This window comes from Drosophila simulans, chromosome 3R (genome assembly GCF_016746395.2).
Source record: "Drosophila simulans strain w501 chromosome 3R, Prin_Dsim_3.1, whole genome shotgun sequence".
Taxonomy (NCBI): domain Eukaryota; kingdom Metazoa; phylum Arthropoda; class Insecta; order Diptera; family Drosophilidae; genus Drosophila; species Drosophila simulans.
The window spans coordinates 17,968,601-17,995,715 of record NC_052523.2 but is presented as its reverse complement, the minus strand read 5'-3'; the positions used below and the strand labels follow the sequence as shown (position 1 = coordinate 17,995,715).

The window sequence follows — 27,115 nt, the reverse complement described above, 5'->3', positions numbered from 1 at the left end:
ACTTATTGGCTAATCAGGGCCAGGCCAACATGCTGCCCACTGCTAGCAGCAGAACCACCACCAAGGAAGTGGCTCCCAGGCAGGAGCTACCGTTTCTGTCCGCCAGATATTTTACCAAGCCTTCCAAATGGGTTTGCGCCCAGTTAAGGTTATTTTCCACAGTGACCAGGGACTTGGAGAGCAGCGCTTCCGATTCACCGAAGAACTGGTGATTGCTGTCGTAGAATTCCTTGAGCAACTGCTGCTGCTCCCGGGTGGTGAAGTACTCCGCCATGTCATTGATCACCTCGGCCGTATCTGACCAACTTTGGAAGCTGAAAAACGAGAAGGTTACCACACTCTCTGATGATCAAATGATGTAAAAGAACTCACTTATATGCTAATTCCATAATGTTTTCGGTAATCATTTCGAAAATTGCCTGAACCAAGTCAGGATTCTCCTCGTACATACGGGCGATACCAATTTTCTTTTGTTCAACACTTTCCGTACCAGAGATGATCATCTTGTGGTAATGGGTTTCGTAGTCTCTCGTGCAGCTGATTGCAGCCCAGAGCATATTCTTTTCGCTAGTGCGATTCTCCAAATAATACTGACCCCACACCATTGTGTATGAGTTGTAATCGGCACCGCTGGCGGCACAGTAGAAGGTTTCCCGGTAATCCGGCGATGGTACTTCATGACCTGTTACGAACTGTACGTTAACCTTTGGCCTGCAATTGCTGGCCTGGTATCTGCACAGCCATTTGATCAGTTTGTTGCGATTGGCCACATCCAGCGGAGTATCCTGGGCGCTCCAGCCAACTCCTAGTTTTTCAAAAACAGCTGCTGTGATGCTGGAAAGATATATCCGGAAGTCGGACAGCTGTTCAGGTGTCAATCGCCTTGCCACCGTGTTCAAGTTCTCATATACGGCATACCAGGGCACATACTCCACCTCCTTGGCCAGGTACTCCAGGAACCTGAATACATCAGCATAATCCACATATTGAACTTGCGCGAAATTGAAGAGGTCATCAATAATTTGAGCCCGATTCTCAACCGGTATTCCACTGTGATTCGTTGCCGAGATGGCCAACAGAAGACCTTCCCTTAAAGTGTCGTCATAGAACACTCGTTGGTAGTTCGACTGCCTCAGGTTAAATAAAATCCAATCAATTGGACTGGTGAAATCCAGCCACAGAACGTTAACAGTTTTGTGTAGGTATTTATATGGCGTAAGGTTGTAGAAATCGCGTTCCAGATTAGTGGTGAAAGTTATTGGCACTGTGTATTTTAGTGTAGCATTACTGCCGTCGTCTTTGTTAAGCAGGAATCGCGACTGCTCCACAGTGACGACCTTGTTACCCTGTAAAGCCTTCACAATTAGCATGGGATAGCCAACCTGCTCTGTGTAATCGGTAAGAAAGTCAACCAGATCCACATCCTGATTCTTTGGCCAATGCTCGAAGAGATGGTAAAATAAGTTATAAGGTACTGTATTGGACAAGTGACTGGAAATAGAATGATAATTGTATAATTCCCTTATCAAAATTAAGAACTTCTTCATTAAATATTGGTTATGACACCCTCAAGATAAAGGTTTTCGCCTCTAATCGAAAATAGACCTAACTTACTATTGCTGCAGGTAACTCCTGATGGCCGTGTCAAAGTTTTGGGCTCCCATTAGATTTCGCCACATCCTTACAATGCAAGCTCCTTTGGCATAGGCGATCCCGCTGAACTTGTAGGAAATCTGGGAGGGTGTTTGGATCTCCGATTCCGGACTTGTCATGGGCTGAGTGCCGTTCCGGGCATCCGTGCCAAAGATCAGCTGCATTTGGCGCACCACAAACTGCTCGTCCAAATGATACTCTGGATAGAGCTGAATTGATTATGTTAAAATGCTGGCAAAAATATATATTCGAATCCGTATCCCACCTGATGAGCCATGAAGTACTCGTAGTAGCGGGCAAAGGCCTCATTGAGCCAAAAGTAGCTCCACCAGGAGAAGGTCACGCTATCCCCGAACCACATGTGTGAGGTCTCATGGGCGATGATGCGTATGGCGAACTCCTTATCCGACCAATCATCCGAGTATCCAGGTTCCTGAATCAGGACATCGTCGCTTTAAAGTAACAACAAAATGCAACGAAATTATATTCTATATTTTACTTTCGTTTATATGTATATTTGGCAATACATTTTGTATCGTACTCACCTGTAGATGATGAGGCCCCAGTTTTCCATGCCGTTGTGCGGAAACCTGGGCGAACTGGCATACTGCAGCACATCGTTGCCCAGTTCAGCATATGGACTCTGGAACAACTCCCCATAGGCTGAAACCACCTGCTGACCCACATGGTAGCTGAACTCTGTGTTGTCATAAAACTCAGGACGAGTGAGTACTACGAACTCACTCACATTTCCACGTGCCGAATAATTGGCCACCATGAAGGCCAGCAGATATGTGGACATGACAGGGGTCTCCTCGAAGTGATCGACGAAACGATCTTGGCTAAAATCCAGGAAAAACGGTGATTAGTTCAACTTATTTATTTTATATTATATAAAGTCTAATCTACCTTATAGCTGTCGTTTCTTTTAGCTTGGTGTTGGCAATCGACTGATACCCGTTGGGCCGGACAATCTGCAGCTGGAACTGGGCCTTCATGGCGGGCTCGTCGAAGCAGGGCAGGACCAAACGGGCGTTGATGCGCTGCATCTGGGTGAGGGCCAGCCATTTGGTCACATTGGTATTCCTCTCCACATAGTTGGCGGAGAAGAAGCCGGCCATATCCGTTCGTATGTGCCCGGTGTACTTGAACCCGAGCGTATAATTTCTGCCTGGCTGCGCGGCCTGCGTCAGCGGAACTCTCACCTGTTGGGTGGCGGCCTCATAAATCAACCGGCTGATATCGATGGCCTCCACCTGCGCACCTGCCGCATCCAAAAGCCAACATTCCGTAATGTCGAGTGTATCAGCATGTAGAATGATTTGTTGCACCTCCAAAGTTCCGACCACCCGCAAGGTAATGCTCACTTCGCCATCGAAAATAGTGGGCTCGGCTGAGTTCCGCAAAACACCGATGGTCAGGTTGTAGTGCGATGGTACGACGCTACCTTCCAGCCGATAATCAGCGGCATTCGTGACGCAGATCAGCAGTAAACAAAGTAGCCAAAAGGCCCGAAATATCGAACTGCTCATGGCGACCGAAGCTCGAATACTGGGCGTTGGATTCGGACACACTCTTGTAGATCGCCGAAATCAGAAAATAAAATAAAAGTTCCCCCCCCGCAAAACAGGTGTTGTTCGCAGATGATTAGATAGCGGAATATTCAACAATAATTCGAGATGTCGTCACACTTCTCTCACTGAAATATTCTTATCAGCGTGCCATTGGGCACTTATTAAATGCTAAATGGAACGCCAATTATCATTTTAATTACCAACGACAGCTGCTTAATGAGTTTTAGTCAGGAAAGCTATTGGTGTTTTGAAAATTGTTTTTAAAATATACATTCTCCTTAAAATATCACACCATTATTAGTACTTTGTATAGATTAAACGCTAAAAAAAGTCCCTCTACTATCCATTCACCATTATGGTGGAAAGTCCAATGTGGCACTGAATACTACAATAGATAAGATGCGATAAGGATTATGTGTTCAATTGGGTTCCACGAAAAGTGAATCAACTTAGTTAGCCAGAATAGGTGTTAAGATCGATATCTGCAAGACAACATTGTAAAAGAGCTAGCAATCAAGATAGTAATTTATTACTTAGGTCGGTCAGTTTAAATTTCAGCGATTTTCTGTCTTTTTTTTAATTGCATCAAAATAAAAGCACACAAAAATAAAAAAAGAGCCCCTAATGGCTTAGCATGGTTTGATTTATTAGGCGCCAGACTTCAACTGATGGCTAATACAATGCAATAAAAAATAAATAAAACACATTTTCGCCGGAAATTTCGGTAAAACTTTAAAAAAGAAAAATAGTTTATTGCCCTTCAATAAATTTATGGCCAAATAGTGATCGATTGAACACTAGTTTAATAAAATCCCCTCAAGATCCCGAACTGAATCACCCGGCAATATTGGCGCTAATCAGATTGTAAATTAATTGTCGCCATGGGTGTCATTTAAGCCTATTTCATGATCGATTTCGCTAGCACGAGTAATAATAAAATAAAACAGCGGCTTATCTACAAAATGGTGTTACTTTATTGGGTGCTCTTGCGTACAAATACTTTATGGCCTAAGGAGTACTCGTGACCCGATCGCACCTGCCTCCGGTAGGAGCTAATCCCTGCTTAGTTACGCAGCATGGTGACCAGGGCCACCATCAGAAGACTGAGGGCACTGAAAGCGTTGACCATGGCGCTTCCACTGCGATAGTTGGCCAGATAGCTGCGGAAAACGCCCAGCTTGGCCGTAGCCCACTGCAAGTTCTCCTTAACGGTTGCCTCGGCGGCGGTCAAAGTGGCCTGCGAGCTGCCGAACTTGGTGCCATTAGCCTTGTTGAAGTTCTCCAGATCGGTCAACTGCTGATTGGTGGTGAAACGGGCGGCGATGTTGGAAATCACAGTGGCCACAGCGGAATAGCCGCCCATGCTGCAGAAAGAAGTGAATTATAAAATGCAAGCCAAGCCAAATAATAGGATATACTTACGCCTCAGCCAATGCCTCGTATTTCTGAGTGACCAGGGCAAACACCGGACTGACGTTCTCGTTGTTCTCCGTGTAGAGAGTGGACAGCACGGAGGACTTGTCCTGTCGGCGAATCTCATCGCTGATGATCAAATCGAACACCTTCTCGATCAGAGACTGGGTCTTGACGCAACCGAAAGAGTTCTGCAGCAGGGTCTCCTCGGTGGCCACGGTCTCGTTCTTGAACTTGTTGTACAGAGCCTGGAACTCGGTCTCACCACCTTCACGCAGACCCACGCAGTAGACAGTGGAGCGGATGTTCTTGGGCACGGTGGCCAGCGATTGGAAGTAGCCCTTAGCCTGGCTGATGCAATCGGTGCTGCCATAGCGACAGGCCCAGGAGAGGATCTTGGTGCGCAGGTAAATGTCCAAGGCTGTATCATTCGATGCCTCACCAAAGCCCAGCTGATTGTAGGCCTTGTTGGTCAGGGTCTGGATATAGTAATTGAAATCGGACGTGTCGTTTCCGAGGCGGATGGTCAAGTAGTTGAAGCCGTTGAAGGCGGATGTCCAGGGTATGTAGTGGGTCTCCGTCTCCAAATACTCGATCACATCCAGGGTAAGGTTGTACGTAACATATCCAGCCCTGGCCAGATTGAACAGATCATCCACGATCTGGGCGCGATTGTTCTCGTGAATTCCTCCCCAGTTGGCTGTGATCAGAGCCTGGTGGATGGCATGCCAATTGTCGTCGGAGTAGGTGGCACGGTAATATCCGGTCTCTTGAACATTGACCAAAATCCATTTTGGTGTTTCGTTGAATAGAACCGTCGTGGTTACGTCGGGTTTCAGGATAAACTTTGGCGTGGTGTTCAAAAAGTTATTTACCTCACTGGTAGTGTAGGAAATGGGCACAAAGTATTTCAAAGATGAGTCGGATCCATCGTTCTCCTTCAGCAGGAAGCGCTTCTGCGTGAAGCTGACCTGACCGTTGCCAACAGTTACATTGATTAGTGGGTAGCCCACCTGCTCGGTGAAGCTTTTGAATATGTCCTCGGAGCTGGCATTGTAGCTGGAGTTGGGCCAATTTGCTTGCCAGGCTCCCAAAAGATATTCAGGCAAAGACGACTCATACTCGCTGTAAGCATTAGAAGCCCTTGGAATACGTGTCACACATAAAGTTTCCCCACTACTCACTATTTCTTCAGGTATTCCTGCAGGGCCTTCTGGAATTGTTGCTCGCCCATGGTGTGCTTGATCATACGGATGAAGGTGGCTCCCTTGTTGTAGGAGATGCTGTTAAACATGCGGCTCAGATGGGCGGGCGTGTAGGTGTTCTCATCGCTCAGCGGATTGGTGGCATTGGTCGAGTCCATGGCCATGACCGACTGCACCTGGTCAACCACAAACTGCTTCTCCAGCTCCCATTTGTCCTCGACCATGGCGGTGCCGAAGTATTGGAAGTAGCGAGCGAATCCCTCGTTCAGCCAGGTGTAGCTCCACCACTTGCAGGTGACCAGATCGCCGAACCACATGTGCGCCTGTTCGTGAGCCACCACGGCGGCAATGGCCTGGCGGGAGGCCAAGGTAGTCGCAGACTCGTCCACCAGCAGGGAACGCTCCCTGTAGGTCAACAGACCCCAGTTCTCCATTGCTCCGGCCGAGAAATCCGGAATGGCGGCCATATCCATCTTGTCGTTGCCCATAGAGTAGTAGTCCTTGTCCAGGTACTTGCCCATCTCCTCCAAAATCTGGATACCCACATTGTAGGGGTACTGGGTCTGAGTATAGTACTCGGGACGTGCGTAAACTCCGAAATCGTCATCCTTACGGGCCACAAACTCGGAAATGATGAAAGCCAGCAGATAGGTGGACATTTTGGGCGTCGTCTTGTACACGTCCGTGAAAATTCCTCTAAAAATTGGTTAAAATAAAACGTAGTATTCAGATCAAGAATAACTAACTACTTCCTCGTTAACCGATTAATTGCTCACTAGATAGTTGAATTTCTTAACCAGATTAATTTCGGATTTCTTTTTAGATTAACAGTAATGTGGTGGAAGTTCTTACTCTTCAGTGCTGGGATTCGATGAAATCAGACGGGTGTTACTGGCCGAGTTGAAGGTCCTGTGTCGCTTCAGCGTGACATCGAAGGTGGCCTTGAACTGGGGCTCATCGAAGCTGGGGAAGGCGCGACGAGCGTGATGGGTCTGGAACTGGGTGGATCCCAGCCACTTGGTAACATTGTTATCGTCCACATAGGAACTGCGATAGAAACCGTGCATATCGTCCTCCATCAGACCGGTGTACACGAAATGCAGAATATATGCGATATTAGCAGTCAAAGCAGTTGACGCCGTCAGCTTCACAATATCCGTATCATAGTTCGTTGTATTGGTGGCACCAAATTGGATGGCCGTAGGATTGGCCACTCCGGTGGTTGGCTTTTGCCAGTACTCCCTGACCGAATATGTGAGGTTTTTCGAGTGCAGAGAGATGTCGTTGGTGGTCTGGTTGGAAATCACCTCGATAAAGACCTCGCCATCGAAGGTGAACCTCTTGTTGCCATCGGTCTCCAGCAAATAGGGACGCAGCGTAATGTTGTAGTTAACCGGTGTGATGTGCTCGGCCAGGCGGTATTCCTGTAGCTCGGTGGCGAGCGTCGCCGGCGGCTGGACATCCACAGACAGTTGCCGAGTTCCTGCCGAGGCCAAGGACACACAGGCCACCAGGAGAACAGCCACTCGCGGGGCAAACATTCTTCCTACTAATGAAATTTCAAAAGGAATTCAGATTAAAATCGCATCTCTTAAAATTTATATATCCCTAGTACGTGTCCAGTAATTTATAAGAATTGTTCCTATTTTACTAGAACAATCCACTTATAAAAGCACTTATTAAACTCACTTTTCAAGGGTTCGATCGCGAACCTTGGACTAGAATTAGTATTTCGCACGCCACTCGGCCAGCGATTCGATTCGAAAACTAAGTGACTTTTGGCTTTGGGCCCGGTATATATGGTGAATGTAAAGCATTTGCCGACTTTGCCATTATCAGCGGCTTATCTGCAAACTTTAACGTTTTATTTCGGCCCAGATAAAGTTCGCCTAGTCTATAGATTAAGCTGCGATAGCGATAAGCAGTCGTAGCGGTGATTTACACACTCCGCCATTGGCTACCAATCCAAGCTGACATTATTTTTTTGAAGATTGCCAGGCGCTGGCATAACATTTGCTGTCCGTTGCACTGCTTCTTTGATACTTTATGGTGCATTGCACCCAATCTTATCGAGCGTGATTTGCAGTCTTTCAAGGGGAAAGCTTTTAACTGCCAAGTTGTTGCTAATGTTGGTTGAATACAAGATACTTCATAAATAATGAAGCAAAAAAGAATAGGTTTGTCTGAATTTTTTAATGAGCACATCGGGAACTGTCGGTCCGTACATTTTACCTTGTATTCGTCTGGATTAACTAACGCTATCACAAAATGGCTTATCAACATATGAACCACATTATGTTAAGTATATTGTACTCTTTTAGCAACCTCTTCCTGCTATTAAGCATTTAATGAGTATTATTGATTGATGAGTGTCCAAAGGAAATCAAAAATTGAATAAAAAAACGCCTATTTACGGCACAATAGAGTATCAAAGCGAAGGCTATTAAGCTATTGAAAAAACACATTTGTCAACCATAAGAATGATAAACAACAAAATATATCTGCACACCGCCTACTTGGGGCTTGTTAAATTGGCAAAAACCGCCGATTATAAAACTGTATCCATCGAGTTACTAAAGTCATAAAAACCCCTACAAGGAATTTCAGTCTTTGTTTAATTCCTTTGCAACTGCAGTTAAAAACTTTTCATTCAGCTAAATAATAAATTATATTCGACCATTTGTGAAACTAAAGTCTAAGATTTCGTGCACACTTATAGATTTAGTTGCCAAGGCTGATTACGCATGTATTTATGGCTCCATTGTGATCGTAAGAACAGAGTTTTTTTTACGTTTCAAAAGAGCAAATTTATGAGATCCTCACGCTTATCTGACCATTTCGATCTGGCAATTCACGACCATAAACCTATGAAGGGAATTGTAAATTCCCAGCAAAAGCAAACAATGGTATTAGGGAATTAATGGAATTTATTGGGCGCACGATGTAAATCTATAACTAACTTAGGATCTACGTTTTAGAACAGTTTGGCGGCCAGAAGGCAGGCAAGGATTGCCAAAATGGAGGCGTTCAGGGCGGAGCTGCCGCTGCGGAATCCGGCGACCCAGGTCATCAGGGGATCCCTGTTGGAAGCCAGCCACGCGTAGTTGGCATTCACGTTGCTATCCACGCTAGCCTGCAGAGTGCTGGGCACATACTCAGAATTCTTGACAGTGTCCACCAACTCTTGCAAGGCTTCCTTCTGCTTGTCGTTGACCGTATAGGCGGAAATACCCACAATGTCGCTGTACAGGGGGTTAACGCCACCAAAGCCGGAATTCAGCTGACCATACTTCTCCCAGTTCTTCTGCAGGAACTCAATGGCGACCAGCAGACCCACCTCGCCGCGGGAGTAGACCGGACTCAGGACCGTGATCCTTTCCTGATCCCTCAAACCCTCTGGCTCAATGCTGCTGGACACGAACTTCTCCAGCTGGGCAGTGTTCTGGGAGCAGCCCAGGGCGGAGATCAGAAGACGACGCTCGGCCTGATCGGTGGAGTTCAGCAGCTTGTTGAACACAAAGTCAAAGGTTTTGTCATCGGCCTGCTTCAGACCGTTGCAGTAAACCTGCGACTGCAGATTCGGCTCGATCTTAGTTCCCTTCTCCACCAGAGCCGTCAACTTGGCCGTAGTCTCCGTCAGACAGTTCTCCAGACCCGCCAGACAAGCGAGGTTAATCAGCACATTGCGGGTAAATGGCACCAAATGGTGGTCACCTTTGTTGTCATTCACTCCGAACTTGTCGAACTGCAGGCTCACCAGTTCACGGACGTAGAACTGGAAGTTGTCATAATCCGCATCTCCGCTCAGGTAGCGGTTGAGCAGGGTGATCACTGTGTTGGTAGCGGACCAGGGAGAGTACTGATTCTCCTGGGGCAAGTAGGTCAACAGCTCCAGCAAAGTGGCATGGGGCACACGGCCACTAGTGGCAAAGCGGTACAAATCGTTAATCAACTGGGCTCGGTTCCTGGGATCGATCTTGTGGGGACGAGTGGTCAATGCGCTGGTGATCAGTTGATAGTTTTGGGTATCATAGAGCACGCGGTAGTAACCAGTGGATTTTTTGTTCAGAATCAACCAGCTGGTCTGGTCCAAACCAGAATAGATGGTAATCTCGGATTGGTTCAGGAGATAGTGAGTAGCCTCGGTGTCGCGGAAGTCGGGATTATTCGATTCGGCGTAGTTAATGGGCACATACCACAACTTGTCATTCGTATAATCCTTGTCGTTGGTGTACACCGACTGCTTAACTGTGAAGCTTCCGTTCTCGTAGTTACGAGTCACGGTCAGCAAGGGAACTCCTCCCTGGTTTGTCCAGCTACCCATCATTTCGTCCACGGTTGCTTTCACTTCATAGTTCTCCTCCACGGCAGCTTTGGCAATGCCCTCGAAAAGCTTGCTGGGATTGGCAGCAGTGAATTGACTGGGTAGAATAAGAATTAGATATTAGATATTGTTGTAGGCTCCAAAACTTGAAACCTACTTGTCGACCAGATAGTTGTGTAGGCCGCGCTGGAAAACGGTGTTAGTCAGGGCATGGCGCCACATGTCCAGAACGGATCCGGCCTTAGCATACGAAACGGAATCGTAGAGCAGGGCAATCTCCGAGGGCTTCTGGACGAAGTGGCTCATGGGACGGGCATTGGCGCTGGCATCATTTACCAGAGCGCTCTGGTACGATCCAGCGTGGAAGGTCTGGAAAATGTCCCACTCGGGATAGGCCTGTAATCGAAAATACAAATTAGATAAATAACCGACAGTTTTTTGAAAATAAACCTACCAAGTCCACAGCCAAGTTCTCGAAAAGGGTGGCGAAACCTTCCTTTAGCCAAAGGAAGCTCCACCACTCGATGGCCACCAGATCACCAAACCACATGTGGGCATCCTCGTGCGCCTCAATGGTAGCTATGTTGGTCTGCGTGCTGGTGGTTGAGTTTTCCGTGTTGTACAACAAGTACTCCTCACGGTACGTGGCCAGACCCCAGTTCTCCATGGCACCGGCGGCGAAGTCCGGGATACCAGCCTGATCTAGCTTGGGCAGGGCGAAGGGAACATCAAAGTAGCCGGACAGACGCTTCTCCACCAGCATTCCGGTGGTCAGAGCCCATTCCTGCTCATGCTCGGTTCCCTTGCGGGAAAAGACGCGCTGTGGCAGGCCATTTAGCTCACCCTCCGAGAAGACAAACTCGGACACAATAAAGGCCACCAGGTAGGATGGCATATTCACAGTCTTTTGGAAGACGGTGACTCCAGAGGTGCTGTGAAAAATAACAATTCATTTATGCATCCACTAAAGACCTTGTGCTTGTAAAGCACTGATAACACCGTATCTTTGTCATAAAATTATGACGACAAAGACACAGTGGCATACTTTTATAATTATAAAGATTTTAAAACCCAATGAAATTTAACCAAATTAAGTAGCCAAAATGAATTAAAAATAATGCACTTGAACTGAAGTAATGGTAATGAAATCACCAACCTGCTCGTATCGACTGGCATGTTGCTGATGGCATTGTAGCTCGGATCGTGCTTAATGGTGATGGTGAACTCCGCCCTCTTCGAGGGTTCATCGTAGCAGGGGAAGGCGTGCCGTGCGTCAGTGGACTCGAACTGGGTGGTGGCCAGGTACTTGGTGTTGCCCTCCTCATCCGTATATGTGGACAAGTAGAATCCTCCGTTGTCTGTGCGCAGATGTCCCTGGTAGTTGATTGTAAGAATCCATGTGGTGTCTTCGGGGAAAGTTAGTCCCGTCTTGCTGAAGGTAAGAAACTCGCGCTCTGTTTCATATTCGTGTGTCAATTCCTGGGCCACGGCTTCAGTGACTCCCTGCTGAATAATGGAGGCTGTAAAGTTCTCCAGCTGGCGGGCGTGGACCACAATTTTTGTGGTGGTGCTCAAAACGCTTAAGGTGATGGCCACGGTACCATTGAACACGGTGTCTCCCGTGTGCACATTTGTGCTCAAGGACACGGCATAATGACTCGGGATTGTATCGTTGGGCAGGCGGTAGTTATCCTCGTCGGCGAAGGGAACCACCGATCGCTGCATGGGGTTCTCCAGATGTTGCAGGCTATCAAGGATCGGATATTGGCGAACCACAGCCGCCTGGGTGGCGGAAATGGCCAGCAAAAGGACCAAGAATACGGACATGCCGCCGATCTGCACGCGACTCATGGCGAAAACGCGGTAAGACTAAACTGCCAAAGTCCGGGGAGCCACTTTTAAGCGAGGCAGTGCATCTTATCTGGGAGCAGGCATAAAGATTACCCCAATCTTGTTACCTGGAATGGCCGTTACCAGCCAAGAACTGTGGTATAAACTACATTGGGTAGTAAATCAAGTATGGTACTACCCTTTGATGAATTTGTATTTTCTGCAGGGTTAGTAGCAATCACGTCTAAGATAATGTCGAATAAGTGTGGGCATTTCAAGATAGACGCCCTGATAAAAGTCTCAAGTGCACTGACCTTGATCTGATATTGTTAGCTGATTATAAAAGAATGTTTTCTCTCACTTCTAAAAATTATTTAACACTATTACTATAATTAATGAGAGGAATGTCAGCATATTATCTAATAATGAAAACAGCAATCATTTCTATACGAAACAAGATCTTGAACAATAATAATTGAAACTGAAGTTCTCGTGTACTTGTCATATGTGCTGATATGAAAGTGAAATATACACGCCTAGTTAACTATTATGGTATAATAGACTGTTCAAGTTCGCTCTTGAGATAAGGAAAGGCCCATTAATCCAAAGGGAATTACTAAGCAATATGTGCGATACTATGCAACAGGCAGACATCTTCTAATAAATGGCAAAACCATTGAAATTGATTAAGAAACTGAAAACTACAAAATGGCTTATTGTTCTTGAAAGTTGCCAATCACAATCTGATATGAGCACGTGAACTCCATAAACCATTCAGGCCATTGTAAATATCCACTTGATAATCGAATTTCGTACTAAGCTCAACTATCAGTGCTTTATCGATGCCAATGTCATTCCCAGAATCGCGATTAGATTGACCAATGCGAAGTGTGTCAACCAAGCCATAAACCGATCAATTCAGTTTCCCAACCGCCGAACTTTGAACTTCTCTCACCAGGGGACTCCATTCAGCCCGAAAATTCCCAGTATAATCAGTTCTATTTTCGATCGATGATGAACACACAATCTCTTATTTTGATTTACGTCACTTTACTGAATTTATGTTTAATACTTGACCACGTGAGTTATCTTAATATAGCCTGAACAGTAGCAGAGCCATCGCACTGACCAGGATTGTAGTGATGGATGAGGTCAGAGAGGGACTGCCGTTCTCCCTAAAGGAATCCTCGATCCAGTTGAGCACTGGATCACGATTAACTTCCAACCAAGCGAAGTTGGATGTGATTCTGGAGTCAATGGTGGTGCTCAGATCATCATTGATATAACTCGGTCCTTCAGCCTTCACAACATCCACCAAAGCGTTAAGCTGTCAAATAATTAATAAATTGTAAATTAAAAGTTTGCTTTGAATTATAAATTTAAAAAAACATACCCTCGTCTTTTGCTTCTCACTGACCACATAGGTGGCAATGCCACGCAGGGCAGCATCCAGGGGCTTTGCAGAGTCCGAAAGCTTGGCATACGCCTCCCAGTTGGTCTCCAGGAACTCCAAGCTAGCGGTAAGACCGATTTCACTGCGGGAATAGGCCGAGTTCAGCAGGGAAGTGCGCTCCGAGTAGCTCAAGCTATTGGCGGCGTCCAGGGAAAGTCTCAAGAAATCTAGCAGCTGGCTCGTACTTCCAGAGCAGCCCAACGAGGAGATGAACAGGCTGCGATCTGTGGAGTCTGAGGAACTGAGCAAATCTGACTGCACTCTGCTATAGATGTCATTGGTAGTCGATCGTAGACCCGCACAGTAGGCTTGAGTCTTTAGAGTGGCCTCAATGGCAGTGCCATTGTATAGGTACTCGGATAATTTCTTGGCCGACTGGTTATAGCAATCGTTGGATCCCACCTGGCAGGCCAAGCTGACCAGCACGATGCGCAGATAGTTGTTCAGATAATGCTCTCCGGGAATCTCGTTTACACCGATTTGATCGAAGATAGGATCGATCAGGAGCTTCACGAAATTTTGGAAGTGGTAGTACAAATCATCGCCACGCAGGTAACGATCGTAGACGGTCAGAATAGTGTTGGCAGTGGACCAAGGAGCATACTGCTGCTCATTCGTCAGGTAACCCAGCAGCTCCAGCAGGATGCTGTGGCTCAGGCGATCGGTGCTGACAAAGATGTACGTATCGTACAGCAGTTGTGCCCTGTTACGAGGATGGAACCTCCAGGGCTGGGACTTCAGAGCTGCCGTAATTAGACCATAGTTCTGCGTGTCGTACAGGGTGCGATAGTAGCCGGAGTTCTGGATATTCACAACTATCCAGTCATCGCTGGAAGCCTCGACATCCGAGATCACGGTCTCCGTCACATTAAGCAAGTAATGTGTGGCACTCGTGTCACGATAATCGTACTTGTTGGCAGTGGCAAAGTTTAGTGGCACATACCAGGTTGCGGTATTTGTATCAGTGTTGTTCGCCACATAACGCTTCTGGGTGATCGTTATAGTGCCGGCATTGTAATTACGGGTCACTGTGAGAAGGGGATAACCAGCCTGGTGGGACCAGCTGCTGAAGATGTCGTCCACACTGGCGGGCAGCTTAAAGCCCAATTCGTCGGCCGACTCCTGGAAGGATGCAAATAGATCCCATTCGTCGCAGGAAGTATATTTGCTGAGTGAAAGGAGATAATAACAATGTCAGATAGCTGTTCAAATTAAAATGAGGGCTTCTAAGCCCAGTATATAAGAGTATATAGTTCTTAAAATATTTCAGAACTTTTGATTACTCAAAATTCTATATTCATACATTCATACAAAAGGTTATTTAAGTAATGCGGGGTACTCACTTCTTAGTCAGGTATTTGTTCAATCCAGTGCGGAATACCTTGTCCGTCCAGGCGTTCTTGAACATGTACAGAACACTGGCGGGCTTGGCATACGAGAAGGTGTTGTATCGGTTGGAGATCTCCGTTGGGGTCTGGACGTAGTGCGTCATGGGAACGGCCGAGGCCAGGGCGTCGTTAATCAGAGCGCTGTTGTAGTCGCTCACGTGGAAGATCTGATAGGTGTCCCACAGTGGGAAAGCGATATCGTTCGATTCGTACGAGAAGAGGGTAGCAAAGCCCTCCTTGAGCCACAGATAGGTCCACCATTTGACGGATACCAGATCGCCGAACCACATGTGCGCGTACTCGTGTCCAATGATATTGGCAATGTTCGTCTTCAGGTTGATCGTGGAGTTCTGCTTGTTCCACCACATGTACTGCTCACGGTAGGTGGCCAGACCCCAGTTCTCCATGGCACCGGCAGAGAAGTCCGGTATGCCAGCTTGATCCAGCTTGGGCAGTGCGAAGGGAACTCCAAAGTAGCTAGCCAGACTGGACTCCACAACCAATCCGGACCAAAGGGCCCATTCCTGCTGATCCTGCTTTCCCTTGCGCGAGAAAACCCGCTGGCGGATGCCATTTAGTTCTCCGGTGGTGGACTCAAAATCGGAGACGATAAAGGCCACCAGGTAGGTGGACATCTTAGGCGTCGTCTGGAAAGCAGTGACACCCGAGCTGGAAGGCGAAACCGTCAGTAAGTTAACATGTGTATCGTCCTATATGAAAAGTTTCGATTGCAAATGTATCTAGCATTGTCAACACTGCGAATAAGTAATATTTCCTCTATGCTTGTAGATATTTTCATATATCATACCTGCTGGCAGCGGTGTTTACTGGCATATTGCTGATGGCAGTGTAGGAAGGATCATGGTGGATGGTAATCGTAAAGTTGGCTCTACGGGCAGGCTCGTCGTAACAGGGAAACGCGTGACGGGCATTTGTGCTCTCGAATTGCGTGGTGGCCAGGAAGCTGAAAGAAGTTGTAATATGCATTCCGTCTCAGTTAAACCGATAATTAATCTTTATTTGGTAAGCGCGTCTTATCGTACTAATAACAGATTATAAAGATAAGCTAAATTGTGTCTCTTGATAAGAAATGAAACTAGCCGCAAGTACTCAATCAGGTACATTTGTCATTAATAGCACGATAAGCTTTTGTACTTTTGAAATTTATTACCTAATCTATTAAAAGTCTAACCAAGTATAATTTTCTATTTCGGATATAGCTTTGCTTGTAAATAATTATAATTTTCTTAAAAGATCCACTTACTGCTGTTTGCCATCATCGTCTGTATAGCTGGAGATGTAGAAACCGCCCATATCAGATCGGTGGATGCCAGTGTAGTTGATGGTGATGGTCCAGTTGGTGTTGGCTCCAAATGCCTCACCAGCGGTGGTCCGCGTAAGGACGAGGAATTCGCGCTGCAACTCGGGGGTAACAGTGAGTGGAATTGCCGTGGGCGTGGCCACATCCCGGCTGATAATCGTGGCTTCAAAATTCGACGTCTGGCGGTAGTGAAGCGTAATATTCGATGTCTCGCTCAAAACCCGGATATCGATATTGACGGTGCCAGTGAATTGGGTATCGCCATTATGGACATTGGTCCAGAGTTCCACGTTGTAGGACTCCGGTTCCGTTGTATTCGGCAGTCGGTAATTGCCGGCACTATTATCATCCACGCGGGGAGCGGCAAAGAGGGCTGCTCCCTTGGTCTCCAGCTGTCCATCGTCCGGGGATAAGGGAAGGATCAGGCGCGCCTGCAGGCTGCCCACTGCCAGGAGCAGGATCAGCGAAAACGAGTTAAGCAGCCACCGTGCCATGTTGGCTGCTCGGTGAAAGACACTTTGATATTGAGCGGCCGCCGCTTGGCCACGGCTTTTTTATGGACTTGGTCATATCTAATCCTCAACATCGATCGCCATAAAGATTGTTGCGCAATTCTCGATAAAACCAGCAAAGCCACGGTTATTGGCCCAGAGTGCACTGGGACAAGTCAAATGTGAAGTATGATTGGGCTGTAAAACAATTAGTCTGCGAGAGTTTTGAAGATGGTACTCAATAGTGCAAAAAGTCCCCTCGCTAACATTTAAGTGATTCAGTAGCGTTACGATCGTCATAATTAAGCAGGATAACAAACCTTTTTGTTAATCAAATTCGTATTTTTAATTTCATCATTAGGAGCAGTAAATTTTTGAATTATGGCTTCGTCTGGGACGAGTAAGAATCTAAAAGTACGAAAAAGTGCAAGTTGTTATAGCTCTATAATCAAAACAGTCATAAATACTCGTGAAAAACGGTAATAAGTATCAATTAATTTTACGAGGTGCTAAATGTTAAATATTTCAATTTGTATGCTTAAATATTCAGTAATTATTGTACATAAAGTAGCAAACTTAAGTAATTGCTCTGTTCAGTTTTTTATATTTTTATACGATTTATTGACTATTCTTAAAAGTCCAAAATTGTTAATCATTTTTCAAATTGCTTTTAAATTGCCAGAAATACCCATTACTAGTCTTTGCGTAAAAAAGTTATAGTCATTTGACCGGTTTTTTTATTATCGATGACTTTTGTGTTTTATACATGCTTATCAATTCCCCACGGAGGCGTTTTAGACAAATCGATTACGACTGTAGGTTCATTTAGTTCATGTTGAAAAGCTCTTGGCTGTTGAATGAATTGACTCGATTGCTTTGTTTTGAAAGAATTAATTTATTCGTAATTAAGCTTGTACTTAAGTGGTACCTAGTTAGACCAAAAGTCTGGTCACCTATACATATCTACTATTCGTAACGCACTGCGCAACACCCTAGTCGCCTCCTTTAGGACTCCTTGAGGACGACTTGACCCATTGGCCGCGCTGAGGGAGGCGGACAAAAGGGCATCACTCCTGCTGGACGCCTGAGGTAGCTCATTGAGCAGCCATTTGTGGATCTGCTGCTCGAACTTGTCCTGGAAATTTTCGGTGATCTTCATCTTTTTGCCCACTAGCGGAGAATTGGCCTCGATCAGCGTTTGGTTCGAATTAAGACCCTCCTGCATCATGTGGCTCGCAATCGTCTGGCGTAGCCTCTCAAACTGAAAATAAATATATTTGAACAAAACGATTAGGATATAAAATAGACATCCTATTTACATGTGATCTCTGATGTCTGGGCACAAATCCAGCGAGCTGTTTAAAGTGCTCCATAAAGTTTGGTGCTCGACAGAGCACCTTGTAGTTGCGCTCGATATACTGCCAGATTACTGGACGAGAGGCCAGATTCGACTTGTATATGTAGAGGAGATACATCAAATCTTCGAATTCGGAAAGTACCATATGGGTGGAGTTTTCACCCATCAGACCTTCCAGATAGTATAACAGATGCCGATGACTCTGCGTGCACCGGAGGGCATATATAATGTCATCATAGTACACCGAACCGCGATCTATTTCCTGCATCATATCAATTATCCTTTGGAAGTCCTGATCGCTTAGATACCGCACTCCCATGCATAACACGGAATCGATTATGGCATGGTAGTCCGATCCATCTTTAAAATAAATTTTATCGATTATATGCTCCTTAGCCAGGCGACGTGTGTATTCCAGGCACTCCGGGAGATCCGCAGAGCAGGCGATTTCCAGAATCCCATGGGACATCCCATCTTCAGCTAAATTTACACCGTGTTCCACGTAAACTCGCCGAAATGTCGGGCCAACCAGGCGGCGCACAAACTCATTGAAGAGGCTCTGGGAGGAGGTGCCATGCAAGTTTCGTGTTAGGCAATCTATCGTATCTTGCAACTGGTTCCAAGTCAGCACATCCTCCTCAAACTCAAGGTACTTTAGCAACTCGAACACCACTTCCACCTGCTCGATTTCATTATGCTCGATCAGGGGACCCAGATCTCGAAAGAGACCAAGTCGATTTATTGGATGGATGACCGAGTGATTCGTCTGCAGCTGTCTGGCAATGGCCATTAGATTATCTGTATCGTAGCGGACGAGATAGAAACCGGTGTGCTGCTTATTCACCATTATCCAATCCCTGCCGCTGACCTGGATCTTCAGATCCTCCAGTGATACTGTGTACTGTGGTTCGGGTGGCATAAACATATCCACTTGGGTGTCCTCGAAGTTGGGCGACTGTGTGGTGGCAAAATTGATTGGTATCCACCATAGCTCATCCTTCATGTGAACTGATCGCTGGCTAAACGTGATGGTGTTGTTCTCGTAGTTACGAGTGACCACCAAAATGGGCAACCATTCGCTATGCGTCCACGAGAGCATAATCTCACTTATTCGGGACGCCCACGGCTGCAGCGAAAAGTACTCATCATCCTGGAGCTCCGATTGCAGGGCATCGAAGAGGTTCAGCTCATTGGCCACGCTATAACGACTGGGCGAAAGAGCAGAGCACCTTGACCCATGAATTCCAATTGACCAGTTCGAGAGGTCATTTTGAAAAACTTACTATTTCTCCAGAAAGTGACTGATACCACGCACGAAGAGCTTCTGACGAAAGGCGTGATGAAACATCTTGATCACGCATGCAGCTCGCTTATAGGATATGATGTCGAATACACCCATGATGTCCTTTTCACCCTCCACGTAATGGGACATTGGATGGACATCAAAGAAGCTGTTGTAGCTGTAGGCACTATCTGCCTCGTGGGTCATAAACATGTCCATCATTTTTTCATTGGGGTAGATCTGAAAGGAAGCGGGATAGTTTTATGAAAAGGGAACGTAAACTATAATAATCATAATGCTCTACTTACCAAATCAGTTATCACATAGCTAAAATAAGTGGCGAATCCCTCATTCATCCAAGTGTATGTCCACCATTCCGGGGACACCAAGTTGCCGAACCACTGGTGTGCGATCTCGTGGTTCTGGGTGATCATGTCCAACTTTCGTTTGTATCCATCCGACGAAATGTTTTTAAGCAAATTAACTTCCTTATAGGTAATTAGACCCCAGTTCTCCATGGCTGCTCCGTAGTTTTTCTTAAGCGCCACGTGATCCAATTTTGGCAAAGGATAGGAAACCCCAAAATAATCCTCGAGTGCAGCCACTGTTCGCACAGCATTTTTCAGTGCAACTTGACCTTTTTCCTTGGAAGTTGGCGAGGTATATATGCTTTGAGTGATCCCACGATACGTCTCAGATATGCTCCCGAAATCGGAGATGACAAAAGCCACAAGGTAGGTTGAAATCGGTGGGGTTGTGTGAAATGAGGTAGTTTTCAAGTCACTGCATATAAATACAAGAGGTTAATAGTGATTGAAAAATATAATAACATATGAACATACCCGTGAGCTAGTACTTCCTTGACTGGCATATTGGATATGGCGGAATGACTGCTCCCGTGGGTTATCTTAATGCTAAAGTTTGACTTAAAGCCCGGCTCATCGTAGCAGGGAAAGATTAGACGACCATATGTTGGCTCGCATTGCGTGGCGGCTACGTATCTGTAAGATTAATATTGAATTGGGTCAATAGGTCTGCGAGTAAAATGAAATCAAAACATGAATAGAAATTATAGCATACGTCCAAGTACTATTGTACTTGTTGCCAAGAGCAATTAACGTCTGCTGTCTGCATAGAAATGATAATTAAAACCAAATCGCTTCAGTCCAAAATTCCCAATCCCATTTTCGGATCATTGAACGCTTAATAAAAAACCAGTCACAGCCTGCGGCTGCCGGAATGATCAATCACATGGAGAACCTGCTCTCACTTCCACGGAACAATCGAGTCTCGTTATTTTCAACCGAAAGTCGTGGGTCATGCGAATATGTTGCCCAATCTGAATCAAAACAAATCGGGGACTTAGGCGCTCTAAAACAAATACTGGCGTATCAAATACCGTTCGTTTATGTTGTCGTTTCATTATCAACCTCGCACTGATAAGATGCGACTCCTTATTGCTGGCACAGTCATTCCCCTTTATAAAGAATCCCCCCATTGAGAAAAGCCATTGCGTACATCGTCACCCAGGTGACGCGTCCGGATCAACCGACTTTGCCATATGTGCGATGAGCATCTACCATATAAATACATATATGTACGTCTGATAGCGATAAAGTCCCAGAGCGTTGTCTACGCCAGCAAAGTAATTAAAAGGCAATACCAAACAAATGAAAATAATAACAAAATAAAAGTGAGAGCGTAAGCAAATCGAAGTCCCCGGCACAAAATGCACGCCGGATCTATCTGCTGGTTATGTAAGATTGGCTCACTTATAATCAAAATAAGCGCGTGCTTACTACTGGGTCTTTCTTTCAATAGAATTTATATAGTTTTTAAAAAGTTTAAAAGCGGATAAGATATCCAGCTTTCCTAAAGGTTATCGCACTTTATGATAAGCAGTAGCTGGTAGTTCTAAAAAAAGGCGGTAGCGACACAAAAGAAAAGATATTTTCTAAATTTAACAAAGTCAACTTGAGGATTTTGTTTTGCTACGTTGCTACGAAAGATAAAAGGCTTACACGGTGTGATTGTTCTCCTCATCCCGATAATCCATGTAGTAAAGTCCGGCGGGACGCGATGTCATAATAGCCGTGTAGAGAATCTCCAGACGATATTGTTGTCCCTCCACGAAGGCCTGGTAATTTACAGTCGGGTGAATGATGAGCAAGGCAGCAGTGGGATGCAGTGTATGTGTTAGATCGTCCACGATCACGGATCCTTCGGCCGCCAACCGGTGAACAGTAATCTGAATATCGGTTAGGTTTTTGGCGTGCAGCACTATCTCGTTCGTCGACTGCCGGATGGCTACGTCAATGGTAGCATTTCCGCTGAAGAGCAGTTGGCCCTTGTGAATATCACTGGATATGTGCAGTTGGTAGAATAACGGATAGGTGGCGTTGGGCAGTCGCAAGGATCGCTCTCTTTCACCCATAGATCCGCTGGCCAGCAGGGCCAGGGTCACCAACACTCCCGCCACTCCCGACGGCGGCGTAATCATGGTGATACGAAATTCGTGGATCGGATCGAAAACTGTATCTGTTCGCGCCCTGGCAACCGCAACTCAACTGAGCGACGGCGACGAGCATACCGGCGGTTATAGCTAAAGCCTCACCATACCCGATTAGATAAGCGGGAAGACTGATCGATGGGAACCTTGTATAAGAGAATACTCACATATACTCATACTCGTAAGTGGGCAAACAACTCGATTCGCTTGGAGTGAGTTGCGAACACTCGAGGGAGCGGCATTGAGCAGGTCACGGTGCGGTCCTTGGCACACAAACAGCACACACCCCGAATGCGGGCTTTCCACCAAAACGCACTCTTTCGGTACAGCAGGTGGTAGAGGTATATATACCCCAGGGGTATACTCGTACCATCCTGGGAGGACACCCCCAAATCAACCCCTAAGTGTGTTTAGTGCACGATCACCAGTTTTTGGCAGATCTGCAGTATTTTAATAAACTATTTTTGTTTTCAACAAAGCCATTATTATATGGAAATAAAAATGGTTTAGAAATCTTTATTAGTTTTTTATTTTTAGAGAATGGTTTTAAGTATACTGATGATTAAAACCGACATATTACTGCAACCCCCTAGGGTGTTTAGATAACGATCACCAGTTTCTTGCAGTGCAACAGTATTTCATTATATTACTTTCATTTTCAATGCAGCCATTATTAATAATTGTTAGTAATATGTAGACATGGAGAGTTTAATTGCTCCTAAGAATGGTTCTAAGTGTTACTTATTTAGACCAACCTATTTATCATATCCGAAATGATTAACCTACTATCAAGAGTACCCCTAATATAAACGGAAGACTAAGCACCTTTTATAGTAAATATTGATTTATATTTTCACCTCCGTGCTTACGCATATTTCAAACTGTCATTAGTACTGGACTCTTAAAAAATAAACTGGAATGCATATTAGACGGTATCTGGTAGTCACAATACCTCTGTACTATTTACTCACTGTTTTCATTGTCTCTTCGTTTCGTTCTCGCAAAATCGAGATCCCTTATATGTGGCGGTCTAAAAGCAGATTGAGTCAGTTGAGGCTTCACTTTGCCAGCGAGAAGATGTCGTCGATTTCTACGATCATTGGATTGTGTCTTTTGTTCTTTATCCTGAGCAATGTGGATGTTAATGGCCAAAAATGTAGCCCAGTCTTTGGAAATGTAAGTTTTGTGTATGGATCCTAGATCCTAGATACCAATTACTGATATTTTCTAAATTCCAGTGCAATATGCATTCAGATTGCTGCAGCGGAAAATGCTTAACCTACGGCTCACGTTGTGGCTATCCGGCGCACCGTCTTAAAAAAACTTATTTGAGTGCCGATGAATTTCAAAGTATCAAAAGACAATCAGCTAGTTCATTCAATGATGAGGTGAAAGTTATTGGTCTACCTAGTGAGTCAGAACCATCGAATGTTGTTTTTAAGATTGATTCGCCCGCAAAATGCCGCAATGTTGGTGAACCCGTAAGTTTACCTTCTTATCAATTTGAGAAACTTTCACCGCCAATATTCATGCGTATGTACTTGTTTTTCAGTGCTCCCGAGGTGAAGAATGCTGCAATTTGCGATGTCACTCATATATGCACAGATGTGTCACCTGAAGTAATTCATAGCAACGAGGCAACGTGACAGACAGCTAATTACCAAATTAATTTAGATTCACTTGAGGCGCGGCCCTTTATATATTCATTGGAAATAATGTTATTTTTGCTATTCAATCTCAAATAAATGGGTCACAACAGCTGTACATTCCGTTCAGTAATTAATAGAAAAAGGATTTAACCATGCTGAGAACTTGTATATAGTTTGGTCACAATATCAAAATAAATAAATAAATAAATAAATACTCATTGTTTTGCTTAATCTTGAACTGTCAGTAAGCAGCTTACAATTGATAGCTACATTGCAAAAATTCCCAGTACTGAACTGATAAATGGGGTTATTTCCATAATCCCAAAGGTTAGTTGTGGATCAATTTGATGTCAAGGCTGTTCATATCTTGGGGAATCTGGGTTTTTATAATAAAAATATATAGAATATATGTACAGTTAAGGAAGAATAATTATTCTTATGATTTTTATAGGCTGGAAAACTATTCAGTTTTTTATCTGCTTATCTATTCAAAGGAATAAATATTTCTTTAACAATAAGAACAGAAGGAGAACATATATGGCAAACACTTAAAATAACCTTAACCTACTTAAGTCCAGAACAAATAATTCAGAGGGCACACCTCAACGGTACTTAAACGCTGATTGTTCAACATAGGTCATGTTATTCTACCCATATCTCGTTCTATATCTGCTATGTGTATCGTTTCTGATGCGTTGACATTAAATATTGACATCGGCAATTCCCAATTATCTCGGACGTCTTGACCCAAATGTAACCCGACTTCTTGACTTGGGCAAACAGAGGAGCATGTCCAACAATTCCAATTGATAATTGCGTCTGGGTCGGAGGGGCAATAATTGTGGAGTTTAAAAGCCATGCTCCTGCCAACTTTGATACTTAGTTCACTTTCAGTTAGAAGTCGATTTGAAGTGATGATGTTAGCCATATTGTTGGTCCTTTTAGTGTTTGCTGTAAGTGCATTTCAAGTTAAGAAATACCTTTTTCCATTCCTTTACTTATTTAGTCTCAAATAGAGGCTCTGCCCGCTGGCAAGGACTCATCTGGAAAGGATGCTAAGCTGCCACTGATATCTAAGCCACCGCTGCAGCAGCAGCTGAATCCTCTCAATCAGGATGAGGTTACCATGTTCACCAACATGTTTCTCAGCCTGTTCCGCGGAGTAGCCGACTATCGAAACATGGTGGCTGCCGATTCCGTGCAGAGTGTGTGGCAGAGTCCGCCAGTTGTTGACTTTAGCCACCGACTCTTTGCCAGCTAGAAACTTTGTTATTCAATCCGAAACTGTTTTGGCCAAACAAACTGTAATTACATTGCCGATAACGACGTTCTGTTTTTTAATTATTGGCGGTGGAATGGTATAAAAGAGTTCTGCAATTCCAAGAGAATTTCAAATAGAAAATGAAGCTTAGTGCTGCATTCAATATTGTTATTCGGATGCTTTTGGGCATGGCCATCGCTTTTCCTACTCATCAGATCGTGCCACACATACCCTATGGCATGGATGACTTTTACCCGTTTCTCTCCAGAAATGCCACCGATGTGCTGCCGTTGTCTACAAATCTAACGCAAGTAATAAACAGAACTTTAATTAAATTTAAATATTCCTTGTATAATTACTTATATATGCCACTAGATTCAACGACTTGGCTGGGCCGATAAATGTGTGCAGTTTAGAAATAAGTGCACGTTAGCAGAGCATTGTTGCAGCCTAAGATGCCTGAAACGTATTTATCGATGCATTACCTAAGTTGTATACCAATGATTGTCCCCTAAAAGTATTTTATAATAAAAATATGTTATTTACATTTAAAATCTTTTACTTGATGAGCACTGCTGACTTGGCTAATAAAATTAAACCGTAGCACGTTCCATATTAATAGCTAAACTGCCAGTTAAAAACGACACTTAACTTTAAACTTTGCCAGCACGAGGATGTTGATTGCCCGACTGGCGTTTTTAATCTCTATTCTGGGCTTTGTGGTTGGGCTCCAGAATCCGGAGTCCACTTCCAGTTCCACGACTATCAGGACTATGAGGGCTGGCCGTTATTGTCAGCGAAGTGGAGGATATGTAAGTCCGCCAATATTTAATAAGTTACTTAAATTATGTATATTTGATCCATAGTGTCGGATGCATGGGGATTGCTGCTCGCGAATGTGCATTCAAGTGTCAGCAGAGTGTCGTTAGAATAAATTGGCTACCTTAAGCTTTGAGTTTGATATATTGAAAACGATTTAATAGAGTGGTAATATTAATTTTAGAGTGTTCATAAAAATGTTTGTGCTTGTGGCTTTTTAAAGTGTGTATTCCTAAATAAAAAGTGTTTGAGCTCTACGAAGATTTAATGAGCACTTCGTCTGCTTATTCATAACGTCGCCTAGCAATAGTACCCAATTCTATTGCCTGCCCTTCGCTGACACCGTTCATACATATGCTAAATACAAAAGGCAAAAGCATCAGTTTAGTTTTAACTTCGGAAACGTAAAGATGTTGATTGCCCCACTTGGAGTCTTGTTGTGCTCATTGGGCCTTGCAACTGCCATATGTCAGCCGAATTGGGAAAGTGTAAGCTCCCAAAATACTAGATACCTATGCCATTTCTTTAATGATGTTTTAACTACCAGTGTAAGTCGCATGCGGATTGCTGCTCGACGATGTGCCTGACCCAACTGGGTCAGTGTTCACCCAAAAGGGGAGATCAGTGGTAATTACTTGCCGTTTGTCTTGGGCCACTAATCAGAAACTTTTGTTGCATTACCTCATATTGCCAGCTCATACCCTTTCATCTGTTTACACATTCATTCGACTGGCAATAATAATAAAGCAGTGCCGCATCAACCGACAGAGTGAAGTGAAGTGTTTGGCTGCTCACAATCGACTTATGTACGGCTGCTTGTGTTTGCCAGCGTTTACGTTTGCCACCAAACAATATTTCCGCCCACAAACACAGCGAGACATCTGAGCATTGAGCATTGAGCATTGAGCAGACAATGCGACAAAGCGGCATCAATGCGATTTTTTCTGCTCATAGACATTTGCATTGACACACGATGGCGATGGGTTGTTATAGTATGTGTTCGCATGGTATGGGATTGATGGTGAATGGTGGAAGCGAGTGTCTCCGAGTGATCCTTTTTCCCCTTTCAGTGCACACAAAGCGCACACAATGAGTTTAGACAGCGATTGTTTGGCTTTCTTGGCGCGTGTTAGCCGCTTCCTTTGTTGTTGTCACGCCCCGACTTTCCATACACATAAATATATATGCATATGTACGAGTGCTGCAGTTGGATCAACAATGGCCGAAAAGACCCATTAAAATATGGCCAACTTAAGCAGGCATATATTTTTTATGGCCGTCCCCCCAAAAGTATGCCACATAAAACTGCAGTATAGGTGACCCTTTTCACGCGATCTTAAACGACCATTAACCGCAATCTGCCGATTTTATGTGTTGTTTTGTCCCCGTCAAAAATTGATTATTTTTTCGCAAATTTATTGTATAGTTTGTTTGGCGCACGTGCCAAAGCCGCCAGGATCTACATGGAAATCGCATTCATAGTTGAGTGTTTCTGGCTGCATCGAATATTTATACAAGGAATTTCTTCGGGTTTTTCGATTTTTGCATTTGAAACTCCTTGTTTCCCAACATGAGGTTATTATTTG

At 44.8% G+C, this 27,115-nt stretch overlaps 9 protein-coding genes across 10 annotated transcripts; 4 read left to right on the top strand and 5 right to left on the bottom strand.

The window, feature by feature from the left end:
- Positions 1-6: 6 nt before the first annotated feature.
- LOC6728999 (aminopeptidase Ey) lies at positions 7-3,291 on the bottom strand. Its single transcript, XM_002104284.4, has 6 exons — positions 2,563-3,291; positions 2,199-2,495; positions 1,919-2,105; positions 1,615-1,862; positions 373-1,491; positions 7-314 (listed from the first exon to the last, which is right to left on the bottom strand). Exons 1-6 carry the CDS (start codon positions 3,183-3,185, stop codon positions 14-16), a joined length of 2,775 nt encoding a protein of 924 aa, XP_002104320.2. The 5' UTR covers positions 3,186-3,291; the 3' UTR covers positions 7-13.
- An 887-nt stretch (positions 3,292-4,178) lies between these two features.
- LOC6728998 (membrane alanyl aminopeptidase) lies at positions 4,179-7,693 on the bottom strand. Its single transcript, XM_016177221.3, has 5 exons — positions 7,535-7,693; positions 6,698-7,394; positions 5,825-6,541; positions 4,650-5,765; positions 4,179-4,591 (listed from the first exon to the last, which is right to left on the bottom strand). Exons 2-5 carry the CDS (start codon positions 7,384-7,386, stop codon positions 4,291-4,293), a joined length of 2,823 nt encoding a protein of 940 aa, XP_016035661.1. The 5' UTR covers positions 7,387-7,394; positions 7,535-7,693; the 3' UTR covers positions 4,179-4,290.
- A 1,061-nt stretch (positions 7,694-8,754) lies between these two features.
- Positions 8,755-12,179, bottom strand: LOC6728997 (aminopeptidase N). Its single transcript, XM_016177220.1, has 4 exons — positions 11,326-12,179; positions 10,624-11,101; positions 10,327-10,565; positions 8,755-10,266 (listed from the first exon to the last, which is right to left on the bottom strand). Exons 1-4 carry the CDS (start codon positions 12,018-12,020, stop codon positions 8,820-8,822), a joined length of 2,859 nt encoding a protein of 952 aa, XP_016035660.1. The 5' UTR covers positions 12,021-12,179; the 3' UTR covers positions 8,755-8,819.
- An 850-nt stretch (positions 12,180-13,029) lies between these two features.
- Positions 13,030-16,708, bottom strand: LOC6728996 (aminopeptidase N). Its single transcript, XM_002104281.3, has 5 exons — positions 16,105-16,708; positions 15,649-15,804; positions 14,796-15,509; positions 13,393-14,620; positions 13,030-13,326 (listed from the first exon to the last, which is right to left on the bottom strand). The coding sequence occupies exons 1-5, from the start codon at positions 16,653-16,655 to the stop codon at positions 13,090-13,092; spliced, it is 2,886 nt and encodes a 961-aa protein (XP_002104317.1). The 5' UTR covers positions 16,656-16,708; the 3' UTR covers positions 13,030-13,089.
- An 819-nt stretch (positions 16,709-17,527) lies between these two features.
- On the bottom strand, positions 17,528-21,913 carry LOC6728995 (endoplasmic reticulum aminopeptidase 1). The gene is made up of 6 exons (XM_002104280.4): positions 21,313-21,913; positions 20,134-20,292; positions 19,600-20,074; positions 19,293-19,531; positions 17,972-19,217; positions 17,528-17,913 (listed from the first exon to the last, which is right to left on the bottom strand). The coding sequence occupies exons 1-6, from the start codon at positions 21,789-21,791 to the stop codon at positions 17,602-17,604; spliced, it is 2,910 nt and encodes a 969-aa protein (XP_002104316.1). The 5' UTR covers positions 21,792-21,913; the 3' UTR covers positions 17,528-17,601.
- A 905-nt stretch (positions 21,914-22,818) lies between these two features.
- Positions 22,819-23,563, top strand: LOC6728994. Its single transcript, XM_016174958.2, has 3 exons — positions 22,819-22,976; positions 23,039-23,281; positions 23,353-23,563. The coding sequence occupies exons 1-3, from the start codon at positions 22,821-22,823 to the stop codon at positions 23,416-23,418; spliced, it is 465 nt and encodes a 154-aa protein (XP_016035659.2). The 5' UTR covers positions 22,819-22,820; the 3' UTR covers positions 23,419-23,563.
- Positions 23,564-23,978: 415 nt separating this feature from the next.
- Positions 23,979-25,224, top strand: LOC27207842. 2 transcript variants are annotated; one of them, XM_039295014.2, is made up of 3 exons: positions 24,299-24,402; positions 24,456-25,021; positions 25,086-25,224. In XM_039295014.2, the coding sequence occupies exons 2-3, from the start codon at positions 24,851-24,853 to the stop codon at positions 25,197-25,199; spliced, it is 285 nt and encodes a 94-aa protein (XP_039150948.1). In that variant the 5' UTR covers positions 24,299-24,402; positions 24,456-24,850; the 3' UTR covers positions 25,200-25,224. The 2 variants fall into 2 exon arrangements, with proteins under 2 accessions (XP_016035658.1, XP_039150948.1); XM_016184410.3 differs by lacking the exon at positions 25,086-25,224 and having other exon boundaries at positions 23,979-24,402; positions 24,456-24,775.
- A 160-nt stretch (positions 25,225-25,384) lies between these two features.
- LOC27208637 lies at positions 25,385-25,682 on the top strand. Its single transcript, XM_016184193.3, has 2 exons — positions 25,385-25,522; positions 25,577-25,682. The coding sequence occupies exons 1-2, from the start codon at positions 25,385-25,387 to the stop codon at positions 25,637-25,639; spliced, it is 201 nt and encodes a 66-aa protein (XP_016035656.1). The 3' UTR covers positions 25,640-25,682.
- Positions 25,683-25,866: 184 nt separating this feature from the next.
- On the top strand, positions 25,867-26,334 carry LOC27208897. The gene is made up of 2 exons (XM_016184443.3): positions 25,867-26,017; positions 26,077-26,334. The coding sequence occupies exons 1-2, from the start codon at positions 25,940-25,942 to the stop codon at positions 26,158-26,160; spliced, it is 162 nt and encodes a 53-aa protein (XP_016035655.1). The 5' UTR covers positions 25,867-25,939; the 3' UTR covers positions 26,161-26,334.
- Positions 26,335-27,115: the final 781 nt, after the last annotated feature.

Excerpts from the sequence above, each read along its gene's own strand:
- LOC27208897 (XM_016184443.3), top strand. The coding sequence starts at position 25,940 with ATGTTGATTGCCCCACTTGGAGTCTTGTTGTGCTCATTGGGCCTTGCA. Across the intron at positions 26,018-26,076 it reads GTCAGCCGAATTGGGAAAGT|TGTAAGTCGCATGCGGATTG; the intron begins GTAAGCTCCCAA and ends TTTAACTACCAG.
- LOC6728999 (XM_002104284.4), bottom strand. The coding sequence starts at position 3,185 with ATGAGCAGTTCGATATTTCGGGCCTTTTGGCTACTTTGTTTACTGCTG. Across the intron at positions 2,496-2,562 it reads AAAGAAACGACAGCTATAAG|CCAAGATCGTTTCGTCGATC; the intron begins GTAGATTAGACT and ends CCTGGATTTTAG. Across the intron at positions 2,106-2,198 it reads TGGGGCCTCATCATCTACAG|CGACGATGTCCTGATTCAGG; the intron begins GTGAGTACGATA and ends GTTACTTTAAAG.
- LOC6728996 (XM_002104281.3), bottom strand. The coding sequence starts at position 16,655 with ATGGCACGGTGGCTGCTTAACTCGTTTTCGCTGATCCTGCTCCTGGCA. Across the intron at positions 15,805-16,104 it reads GACGATGATGGCAAACAGCA|CTTCCTGGCCACCACGCAAT; the intron begins GTAAGTGGATCT and ends AACTTCTTTCAG. Across the intron at positions 14,621-14,795 it reads AACAAATACCTGACTAAGAA|CAAATATACTTCCTGCGACG; the intron begins GTGAGTACCCCG and ends CCTTTCACTCAG.
- LOC27208637 (XM_016184193.3), top strand. The coding sequence starts at position 25,385 with ATGTTGATTGCCCGACTGGCGTTTTTAATCTCTATTCTGGGCTTTGTG. Across the intron at positions 25,523-25,576 it reads GTCAGCGAAGTGGAGGATAT|TGTCGGATGCATGGGGATTG; the intron begins GTAAGTCCGCCA and ends TTTGATCCATAG.
- LOC27207842 (XM_016184410.3), top strand. The coding sequence starts at position 24,307 with ATGCTCCTGCCAACTTTGATACTTAGTTCACTTTCAGTTAGAAGTCGA. Across the intron at positions 24,403-24,455 it reads TGGTCCTTTTAGTGTTTGCT|TCTCAAATAGAGGCTCTGCC; the intron begins GTAAGTGCATTT and ends TTACTTATTTAG.
- LOC6728995 (XM_002104280.4), bottom strand. The coding sequence starts at position 21,791 with ATGATTACGCCGCCGTCGGGAGTGGCGGGAGTGTTGGTGACCCTGGCC. Across the intron at positions 19,532-19,599 it reads GCTATGTGATAACTGATTTG|ATCTACCCCAATGAAAAAAT; the intron begins GTAAGTAGAGCA and ends GCTTCCTTTCAG. Across the intron at positions 17,914-17,971 it reads CCAGACATCAGAGATCACAT|TTTGAGAGGCTACGCCAGAC; the intron begins GTAAATAGGATG and ends ATTTATTTTCAG.
- LOC6728994 (XM_016174958.2), top strand. The coding sequence starts at position 22,821 with ATGTGGCGGTCTAAAAGCAGATTGAGTCAGTTGAGGCTTCACTTTGCC. Across the intron at positions 22,977-23,038 it reads GTAGCCCAGTCTTTGGAAAT|TGCAATATGCATTCAGATTG; the intron begins GTAAGTTTTGTG and ends TCTAAATTCCAG. Across the intron at positions 23,282-23,352 it reads GCCGCAATGTTGGTGAACCC|TGCTCCCGAGGTGAAGAATG; the intron begins GTAAGTTTACCT and ends CTTGTTTTTCAG.
- LOC6728998 (XM_016177221.3), bottom strand. The coding sequence starts at position 7,386 with ATGTTTGCCCCGCGAGTGGCTGTTCTCCTGGTGGCCTGTGTGTCCTTG. Across the intron at positions 5,766-5,824 it reads CAGGAATACCTGAAGAAATA|CGAGTATGAGTCGTCTTTGC; the intron begins GTGAGTAGTGGG and ends TAATGCTTACAG. Across the intron at positions 4,592-4,649 it reads TACGAGGCATTGGCTGAGGC|CATGGGCGGCTATTCCGCTG; the intron begins GTAAGTATATCC and ends TTCTTTCTGCAG.
- LOC6728997 (XM_016177220.1), bottom strand. The coding sequence starts at position 12,020 with ATGAGTCGCGTGCAGATCGGCGGCATGTCCGTATTCTTGGTCCTTTTG. Across the intron at positions 10,566-10,623 it reads AGAACTTGGCTGTGGACTTG|GCCTATCCCGAGTGGGACAT; the intron begins GTAGGTTTATTT and ends TTTCGATTACAG. Across the intron at positions 10,267-10,326 it reads CACAACTATCTGGTCGACAA|TCAATTCACTGCTGCCAATC; the intron begins GTAGGTTTCAAG and ends TATTCTACCCAG.